Raw genomic sequence first — 10,000 nt, 5'->3', positions numbered from 1 at the left:
GACACTTTACATGCTGAGATATCATCCCAGCCCCCTCTCTTTTTAGTTAGTTTGTTTGAGACGGGGTCTCCCTGGAACTCAATATGTAGATCAGACTGGCCTCAATCTCACAGAGATCTGCCTTCCTCTGCTTCCTGAGTGCTAGGATTAAGGGCGTGTGCCACCATACCTGGTTTATTTTTAGTCTCTCTCTCTCTCTCTCTCTCTCTCTCTCTCTCTCTGAGGAACCTCCATCCATACTAATTTCCAGAGTGAATGTAGTAATTTACATTCCCATCTACGGTATATAAGGATTCAATTTCCTTCAGTGTTCGCCAGCATTTGTTAGTTTTTACTTTTTTGATAACGTCCAGTGTCCTTTTGACATTCTAATTTATTTTTAAATATTTTATTTATAATCCTACAACCTCCCATCTTATCAATATTACAGGTTTTCAGGTTATTTTTGGAGAGGAAAGGATAAATAGTGGGCTGGAACTTGAGAACCGAGGGCTGGTAAGCTCCAAACTTCCTGTCTTCAGTTGTTGGCCCCTTTCCTGTTAGGATCTTCGTCTCTCCACAGAGCTCCAGGGTATTCTACATCTGTGTGGTGCCCTTGTGTATGTGCATAGTGAACACAGCCACACCATGTACATATACATATTGCACAGGCACACATATGTATGTGTGCACACCTATATGCTTTCTGCACAGGTATGTCCACACATCCATGTGTATACACTGCACAAAGGGGCTTCTTGCACTGTGGTGAGTGGGATGTATGTGCACTGGTCTGTCAGTGACAATGTCTTGGTCTACCTTTGGGTGTGATCTGGATCTGTCATGTACATCTGAAAATGAATGAATGTAAGACAATGTGAATGCAAAGCCGGGCATAGCTGGGGCCCAGAGTGTGCATGTGGAAATTCTACTCCAGAGTATCCTGGGTTGTGTGTGTTTCATAGTGTGTATATGTAAATGTGAACTTTCCTATCTCCTGAGCCTGTGGGGGCACCTAAGAGGAAGGAGGAAGCTAGGAGGAACATTCTGGTCCACAGCCTGGCTCTGCACCAATGAACTTGAGGACCCTGACCAGCATCAATTCCTTTTGGCAAAAACTCGCAATGGGATGGGGTTAGATCCACCTCTGTGACACCCTGAATGTCAGACCTCTCAGGCTAGGGCTTGTCTTTGTAGGAGGAGCAGCTGCGGTCTCATGAGAATAAGTTGAGGCAGGTAACGGCAGAGCTGGCTGAGCACAGGTGTCACCCAATGGAGAGAGGCCTCAAGTCCAAGGAGGCGGAGGAGCACCGGCTGAAGGAGCACTATCTCACGTTTGAGGTGGGCTTCGGGAAGTGGATGGCAGAGGTCAGGGCTGGGACCGGAGGAGGCCAGCTCCCACCATCTATCGCCTAACACCAACATCCTTCCACATCCTGGGGCTCTAGTTTGGGAGTTCTCGGCTGTGGGGCTCTAAGCCACAGCCTCCTGTGGCCAGTGTAACTGCCAAATGCTGGTCAAACAGTTGCACCTATGCCTGGGTCTCTCCAGGACTCCAGGGACCCCGACTGAAATGTCACCACCTTTCCATGCTCCCCATCACCCATACTTCCCAGATAGTCCCCACTTCTTTGGTAGCTTTTGCAATTAGCCCACAAAGCTCAAGCTGTGTCTAACTTTCCTGCCTTTGACCCGATTTTCCTCTTGCACATATCAGGTAGAACAATGTGATCTTTCTTTCTATTCTCCCTTCTTCTTGTCTCTCCCTTCCAACTACCCTGATTCTGCTTCATGATGCTCTGCAAATGGTGGTGCTTAACTGTTGGATGAAGGATGGGGGTGAGGGTGAGGATGAGGGAGGAAGTACATTCATTTTGGACTGCCCCACAGATGGGGATGGACAGACAGATGGAAAAACAGGCAGAGAGACATAGACAGCCTGAGACTGAGCTAGGAAGTTCCTAGAGTGGGAGGAGAAGGCACCATCAACTTTAGATTCTAGATTTCCATATTGATTTTCTATTGAGGTATGGGAGAGAAGGAGGAGAGTTCCTGGGATAAACCTTGACCTTTTGAAGAACAGAAAACTTGATGGCTTTTGGAATCTTCTCATATCTGCTCTGCAGTGTAAAAACAGATGGCAAAAGCTACAGAGGCCTGACCTCTTGCTTAGGGCTGGGCCTGGCTCTCTTCGCCTCCCTTCTCTGGGCTGAGTTCATCTTCCTATGCTGAGAAAAGGGTTCTAGTGCTGTCCCCATTGACAGAAAGGGAAACTGAAGCTCAGAGAGAAGCCAGAGCACTTGCTTGGGATGAAATAGTTAAGAAATGCAGGACTCGCAGCTGGAGAGATGGCTCAGTGGTAAAGAGCACTGGCTGCTCTGGCAGAGGACCCAGGTTCGATTCTCAGCACCCACAAGGTGGCTATGAACCGTCCTTAACTCCAGTTAAGGGGAATCCGAAACCCTCTTCTGACCTCTGAGGCATTGCATGACATGGGTGCACTCACATACATGCAGGCAACATACTCGAACACATAACAAGACACTGAAGGATACAAACTGTGATTCAACTGATACAAAATGTATGACATATCTAGATAATTCTTTTAAAAAGAGTGGTATGTAATGAGAATTGGGTGAGCCACTGCTCATAGGCACATGGTTTCCTTTGGAGAAGACAAAAATGTTCCAGAATTAGAACTTCTTAATGACTTTCACAGGGTAGGAACACATGTTAATAAACACTGAGTTATGTGCTTAAAAAGTTTTTAATGAGGGGCTGGAGAGATGGCTCAGCAGTTAAGAACACTGGCTCTTCTTGCAGAAAACCTGGGTTCAAATCCCAACATCTACATGGCAGCTAACAACTGTAACTCCAGTTCCAGGGGATCTGACACCCTCTTCTGACCTCTGAGGCATTGCATGACATGGGTGCACTCACATATATGCAGGCAATATACTCATACACATAAAAAAATAAAAATAATAAATAAAATGTTAAAAAAAAGAAATGCAGGACTCAGGATCCTAACCAGGCCATTGGCTGAAACTGTGGCATCCTGGGCCTCTTTCCGTAGGCAATTTGATGCAAGTGAAGAGGAAGCAAAGTCCAATAGAACTGGAGGAGTAAAGTGCCCCTGACTGTGGAGAGGACTTGAAGTTCACAGTCAAGGTCCTCACACACTGCTGGATCTCCTACTTAAATGCAACTCATAATCCCTTTAAGTTTATTGATTTATTTTTGAGACAGGGTCTCACTATGAATCCCTGACTTGTCTGGTTCTAGGCTGGCCTTGAACTCACAGAGATCTGCCTGCCTCTTCTTCCTGAGTGCTGGGATTAAAGGCTTACACAACCACACGTGGCTTCTCTTTAATAGTTTATGAATGCACCTATTTCTCGATCCCCTTACCAACACTGAGCAATTCAAAATGTTTCAATCTTCACTAATCTCGTAAGTTTAACAGTTGTTGTCTCTTTACTATTTTAATTTTGATTTAAATTTTAAAAAAATTTTAATTGTGGCAACATATAATAAAATGTAGCATCTTAATAATTTTTTTTTCTGTAGCCCCAGCTGACCTGGAACTCACTATGTAGACCAGGCTGGCCTCAATCTCACAGAGATTTGTCTACCTCAGTCTCTGAGTGTTGGGACTAAAGGTGTGCGCCATCACACCCAGTTCATCTTAATTGTTTTTCAAGTGTGTAGCTCAGCAACGTCTATTCACATTGATGTGCAACCACATTTCAGACTTCTTCATCTTCCCAAATGGAAACTTTGTGCCCATTACATATAGCTTCCTTATTCTTTGAAGTACAGAAGTTTTAAGTGTCAGTGCAGTCCCATTTGCCCATTTTTTACCTTCGTTGCTTGTGCAACAAAGAAATCATCAACATTATTTGGATTTTCAAGTTATAAGTGAGAAGCCAGATATGGTGGCACATAGGCTTGTAATCCCAGCACTCTGGAGGCTGAGGCAGGAGGATTGCTGTAAGTTCCAGGCCAGTCTGATTTACAGAGTGAATTCCAGGCCAGTCAGGATTACACAATGAGACCCTGTCTCCAAAAAAAAACCAAACCAAAACAAAACAAACAAAAAAACTTCTGAATTTTTGTGCTTGGACTTTGTTTTTTATTGGATGGTTTCTTTCTTTTTTGTTGCTTATGAGAGCTCTCTGCATACTAAGGAAAGCAGTGTTTTGTTATGGCTATATAAGACACCCCCCCCCGCGTGCGTGCCCCCCATCAGAAGAGAGGTACATCTCTTCTGACTTTGTTTTTGGCCTTTGTCTGCTCTTTCCTCAGAAAAGTCGTTATGAGACCTATATCCACCTCCTAGCTGTGAAAATCAAAGTGGGCTCAGATGACCTGGAGCGGATTGAGGCTCGGCTGGCTACTCTAGAAGGGGATGACCCTGCTCTCCGGAAGACCCATTCAAGCCCTGCTCTCAGCCAAGGCCATGGGCCTGTGACTGGCAGCAAAGCAACAAAGGACGCCTCTGGGCCTGATACTTAGCTGGTGTGGATACACAGGCCCTGAAGGCAGGCAGATGTCCCCAGGGGGCGTCAGTGAGCACAATTCCAGTCAGGGGTTGCTTGGACCAAGCCCCAGGCAGTTGACAGGCTGCTATCAGAGGGGTGCAGAGAGTCCTGTGGTCAAGGAGATGGAGATGCCATTCATGGTGTTGGTCTTCTTGCATCCTGGGCCATCTCTGGCCTAGACCCTCTCCCGGCCCTGGCTGCTCTCACCACATGTGGCCTGGTTTTACTGACCGGGCATGCTCTACCACCCCCAACTGGAGAAGTCTGACACTGTTGCTTCCCCAGGCACCTCTTCTCATCAAGCTCCTTCCTCATCTTGTGTGTGTGAGGGTAGGTCTGAACTCTGGGTCTCAGCTTGGACTCCTACCCTTTCTTCTCTTTGCTCTCAGTTGACTAGCAGCGGGTCTGCAGACCACCAGCACCATTGTCCCCTTCCTTTTCCCAGCAACCTTTTCAATAGGCCCAGTTCTCCTGCCTCACATCACAATAATCTGGGGCCTGACCTTCACTCAGTGCCAAGCTGACTCCACTTGTGTGTGTCCACCTCTCCTTCCATCCACTGAGGCCTCTACTGCCTCTTTTTTTTTATACAGACATAAATGTATATGTATATATATAAAATTATATATATATATATCTCATTTAAAGGTTTTAGAACTGCTACCAGAGGATGAAATCAGATGAAGGAAAAGCCCATTTCGGAGCTCAGCCCAATAGTGAGGAGGACTGCCATGGGACCCTCCATGTTCCTGACACTCTGGAAGGGAAGATGAAGATTCTCCTCTGCTCTTGCCTTTTCCTCTTTTGGCTGACTTGTGACTCACAACTGCTTTTCCTGTTGATGCCTGTGGACGGACTGTGCAGGATGAGTGTGTGTGTGTGTGTGTGTGTGTGTGTGTATGACCTCCATTTCAAGGGTATCCTGCAGGGCGAATGGGTTGGGAACACACCTTTGTTTGTACTTGGATCTTCCTGTACTGTCAGGTCTCTGAGCTTCAGGGATGGCCTCTGTACAGACCTACTGCACAGAAATGAAAGCACCACATGTCAGCAAGGCTGGGTGATGGAGTAGGGTTATTGAAACCATTAATTCCTAGTCTTTGGAAAAGGTGGAATGACAAGTTGCTGATTATTGATATTTCTTTCATTTTTCTAGTGAATCAGAAGGCTTATCTGAGGATATATCTGGGAAGAATAGAGACATTTGTTCATCACAAGTTGGCATCCTTTAAACCCTGCATCCCTTAGAGCAACAAGTGGGTTGGGGGGAATAACCCCCTTGATGAGGCTATCATGAGCCAATCTTTCTTGTTGTTTAGATCACTGTAGTTTGTCCAGAAATTTGATCTCTTTGGTGACATATTTAGTTAATAAGATAAGCCAGCGTTGCAACTAAGACCTAACATTGGAAGCCCATTCACATCTGATGCAGGGATCTATGAGTGTGTGGAGAGGTATAGGGGTTTAAATCTAGATTATTTTAATTGGGTCAGCTGAAACGTGTTTTATAACCAAACCATCTGGTCCGTTTGTTTTGCTCAGGGGAAGTAAATGTTCATTTAAATGAATTCAGAAAAGCAATGTAGCCGCATCAGAGTTCTCTGTACTTTCTCCAGCTCCCTGAAGGTCCTTTGATTTTCAGGCTGGCGTCCCACCATCTACTTCATGAAGGTGGGGGATGATGACAGCAGAGGTGTGGGCTGGAACAGCCTCAGACGGGTGCACTTCCCCAAGCCCTAGTTGTGCCTCCCATCAGTAAAGACATTTTTAGTTCACTTCCTTAATTGTATAATTCTTTATTTGTAAATTATATACATGTACTACTGTACTAAAATATTATGTACATTATAAACATACACAAAAATAGAAATTTAAAAAAAGATGAGATGAAAATAAATCTAAATCAAAGTTCTAAATATTTCTTCCTGCATTCTAATAGACCATCATGCCCCCTTCCCCAGTCTTTGTCTCTAACATGCCCATTTTCTAAGTCTATCCAAATCCAGAGCCTGATGAAATGCAGTAAGCAGTTTGCTCCACCTGGAGGTCCTGGGAAGGAACCAGGACTCCAAGTGGCCAAGTCTTGATGACAGCCTTCATCTTCTTACTTCAGTGAGCGTCACCCATGTGCCACACACTGTTGCTGGGTACTGGGGATAGTGGTGAGAAAAAGGCCAGCTCCTTGTCCTCATATGTCCCACAGTCATGGGGGACAGAGAGGGGCAGGCAGTTACCATTGCCATTGAGGACTCTGGGAGGTGTTTGGGAAGATACTAAAAAGAAAGCATCGGGTAGTGGGGAGGAGAACTTTGACCTAGGAAGCTGCCTGGATATCCTGAGTGTTCCAGGGTACAGGGTGGTAGAAGGAAAGTTGCTTAATACGACTGCAGTGTTTCCTGAAAGCCCATATACTCAGCATCCTCCAGGCAGAAATCTGAGAGGCAGGGTGGGCAAGAGACGTCTCTCTAGCCAAACATGCTCCCAGGTCCCAAGTCATTGAATAGGTAAGTGACACGAAGAGAGCTGAGGAATTACATTAGGTTCTGGCCTTAGACTCTTGACAGATATCATAGAATCCAGAGCAGAGGATGAAGGAACCAAATGGGGTCAATATACAGATATGAGTTCATCTGAGTCACAGAGGTGGCTTCTAAATGAAAATTTAGAAGGCAACAACTTAAAGCCCCTAGAGGGGTCAAGGGAGGACACTAACCTGGGTCCTGATGTCACTGGGCTTACCAAGAGGTCATAGCAGTTAATTTGGAGGTCCCATAGAGGTCAGAGGTCACACAGAAGGATTACTGCCCCTAAGAAAGCTTTTAGGCAATGGCAAACTCTAAGAGCAGATGGATCTGATGAGGTCATTGGCTGGGACCTGGGAGAGGTCTGTGATCCACAGGCTTGTGTAGCATTAGGTAATTTTTCTTTTATCTTTTCCTTTGTAATGGGTGCTCCCTCAGCATTCCATAATGCATTTAGAAACTTTAGTCTAAAAGTTTAGGCTCTCTTCATCTCCTCATCCAGTTTTTGCCACTCTGATTTTGTCAAGATTTTGCAATCCTGTGCAAGGAACAGGATTCTGTCACCACCACCATTAAGGTAGTTACCCTCTAGGCATCTGCCAGGAGCAGTCGTGGGTCCATCTGTCTGTAATCTCCACAGTAGCCATCTGAGGTATACATTTGCTTCCTTATCAAGTAAACTGTGGCCTGGAGCTAGTGAGGAGCAGAACTGGCACTCAAACTCAGGCCCTATTGGTACCTAAGGCCCCTCAATCTTCTGCCTCTCTGTCCTTCCCCACTGTAAGTTCCTGACTAGATTCATGCTGGGGACATTTACATGTGTGCATAAGTATACACACAGGAGCACACATTCACCTCAGCTATTTGGAGAGAAGACTTCATAATCTGACTGGAACCTGCTGGTTTCTGGCTGACGAGAAAGCCTCTTCACCTGAGACCTCCAGCCGCCTCCTCCAGGCCTGAAATCATGGACCATCATCTGAGGCATAGGTTTAGACAGGCCCTGGCTCTGAGGGGGTATAAAGTTGGGGAAAGAGCAATACCCTGTGGGCTTAGAAGCTGCAGCTGCTACGGTCTTTCTGGCAGTGAGGGTACCCATTATGCTGTCTTGCATGTCCAGACTTTGCCTGTGATGCGCCTGAGGCCCCAAGGGTCATCCTTGCCTCTGCTGCCCCAGTGCCAACTCCACAACCCTTCCCTCTTCACCCACCTGAGTGGCAAACTGTTGCCTCAGTCCAGCTTCCTAGCTCCAGGGTCTGAAGCAGAATAATTTGCGTCAGTCCCCTGGCTAGATTCCACAGCAGCCAGAGGGGACACCTTATAAGTGATTTGGAAGGAAGGCCTGGAGCAGGTCTTGGAAGCCAGTGCCAGCCGGATTGGAGGGAGGGTCACTTCTACCCAAGGACTCTCATGGGTGTCTCCAATCTTCATTTTAATGCCCCTCCGCCTCACCCCAGGTCCTCTTTCTGTCTTTCCTCCTCACCTGCGGCTAGGCACACACAGTCAAACAGGAGTTATTTCTGATTTTATTTATAATATAAAAATGTTCAAGTGTCAACAGTCAGGTGTTTGGACATTTCCCATTTGTTTCTGTTTGGGTTTTTTTCTTTTAGACAATTGCCTTTTTGACAAATTAGCATTGGATCCAGTTTTGGAGGCTGGGGAGGGGGAAGACTGGAGGGGTGGAATTTCATAGGTGGGTTGGAGGCTGGGCTGTGAGAAGGAAATGGTGTTACTTTATTGCTAAAAGGGGAATCAAATACACTGTCCAAGTGACTCTTCTGGGTCCCAGCGTGACCATGCATTCAATCTAAAGAATCTGAAATGCAAAGGACATGCAGGCATAAAATAGAAAAGACGACCTGTAAACGAAGGTGCTGCAGAGGACAGAGGATGTCCTGGAGGCCGCAGGGGAGGAGGAGCCGTGAATGTTGGGCCCCTGGTAGAGCTGCCCCCTCCCTGGGCCGGGGGCTGGTGGGGAGACCTCCTTCCCTTAGCAGCTGAGAGGAGCGGGGAGGACCCCTCCCCATTCTGGTTGCTGTAGTTGGGGGCCTGTGTCTCCCCCTGGAAGTTACCTGATTTCAATTCCAGCTCTAAGCCTAGGATCCCTGCCCTCTCTGCCCCAGACTCCAGATCTGGCTTGGGGAAGACAAAAGCTCCTTTTTGTCTTCGTTTTCCTTCTAATTGTCCACCACTGTCAGGGCCACTGGAACCTCACAGCCTCTCCTGTCCCTGCTTTTTCTCACCCCCCACCAGTTCAGGATCCTACAGACCCACCCTGCACCCCAGACAACTCTCCAGGAGCCCCAGATTAGCATACAGCAAAAGGCACCACAATATAGGTTTCTATTAAAGAGTCAAAAAATTGGCCCATCTCTCTTTTTTTGTTGTTGTTGTTTCTTTTTTTTCCCCCCGAAGCTGTAAATCAGGATGTTACATATAAATAGTTTCCCTATAAAAACGTCTTTGCCGTTAGCTAGTATAAGACAATTTTTGCTAAAATGAAAATAAAACATTTTGTTATACTTTTTTCCTTTTATAGAAAATAAAAATATTTTTATTTCTTTTTTCCCTCCTTTTCTCTCTCCAGTTGGTGGTCTCTGCTCTCCTTAGAGACAGTGGGGAGGGCGGCGAAGGGGCCCTAGAGGGGGGCCGAGTCCTGCTTGGCCCGCGGGGGCGGCCCGCGGCTGTGTCTGCTGCTGGCCCTGGTGCTGTGGCTGTCCAGCGAGTAGTAAGTCCTGCTGTCTGCCGCCGGGCACAGCGGCGGCGAGTCCGAGCGCAGCGCGTCGTGCGCCGCTCGCAGGCCGAGGAAAGGCGTACTCTCGGCCGCCAGCGCCCCGTCCACGTCATCTGCGTCGTCGTCCGAGGCGGAGGCCGAGCCGCAGCCCGACCCGCTGCTCAGCGACAGCGAGTCCCGCGCCGCGCGTGCGCGCTGCGCCGCCAGCCCGTTGAGGC

The 10,000-nt window shown here is 47.2% G+C and overlaps 2 protein-coding genes across 5 annotated transcripts in view; one reads left to right on the top strand and one right to left on the bottom strand.

Moving 5' to 3' along the window:
- The window catches only part of Psd2 (pleckstrin and Sec7 domain containing 2), a 52,640-nt gene extending 46,242 nt beyond the window's left edge, over positions 1-6,398 (top strand). For both annotated transcript variants that reach the window (XM_017800919.1, XM_008844281.2), the window contains 2 exons: positions 1,177-1,320; positions 4,288-6,398. In XM_017800919.1, the coding sequence (XP_017656408.1) occupies positions 1,177-1,320; positions 4,288-4,497 (354 nt within the window). In that variant the 3' untranslated portion in view covers positions 4,498-6,398. The remainder of the gene's footprint in view (positions 1-1,176; positions 1,321-4,287) is intronic.
- A 3,063-nt stretch (positions 6,399-9,461) lies between these two features.
- Nrg2 (neuregulin 2) overlaps positions 9,462-10,000 on the bottom strand; it is a 220,416-nt gene continuing 219,877 nt past the window's right edge. For all 3 annotated transcript variants that reach the window (XM_008844280.2, XM_029568902.1, XM_029568901.1), the window contains one exon: positions 9,462-10,000. In XM_008844280.2, coding sequence (XP_008842502.2) covers positions 9,687-10,000 — 314 coding nt within the window. In that variant the 3' untranslated portion in view covers positions 9,462-9,686.

This window comes from Nannospalax galili, unplaced genomic scaffold (assembly GCF_000622305.1).
Source record: "Nannospalax galili isolate Female #2095 unplaced genomic scaffold, S.galili_v1.0 scaffold760, whole genome shotgun sequence".
NCBI classification, from domain to species: Eukaryota; Metazoa; Chordata; class Mammalia; order Rodentia; family Spalacidae; genus Nannospalax; species Nannospalax galili.
This window is presented reverse-complemented; position numbering and strand designations above follow the sequence as displayed.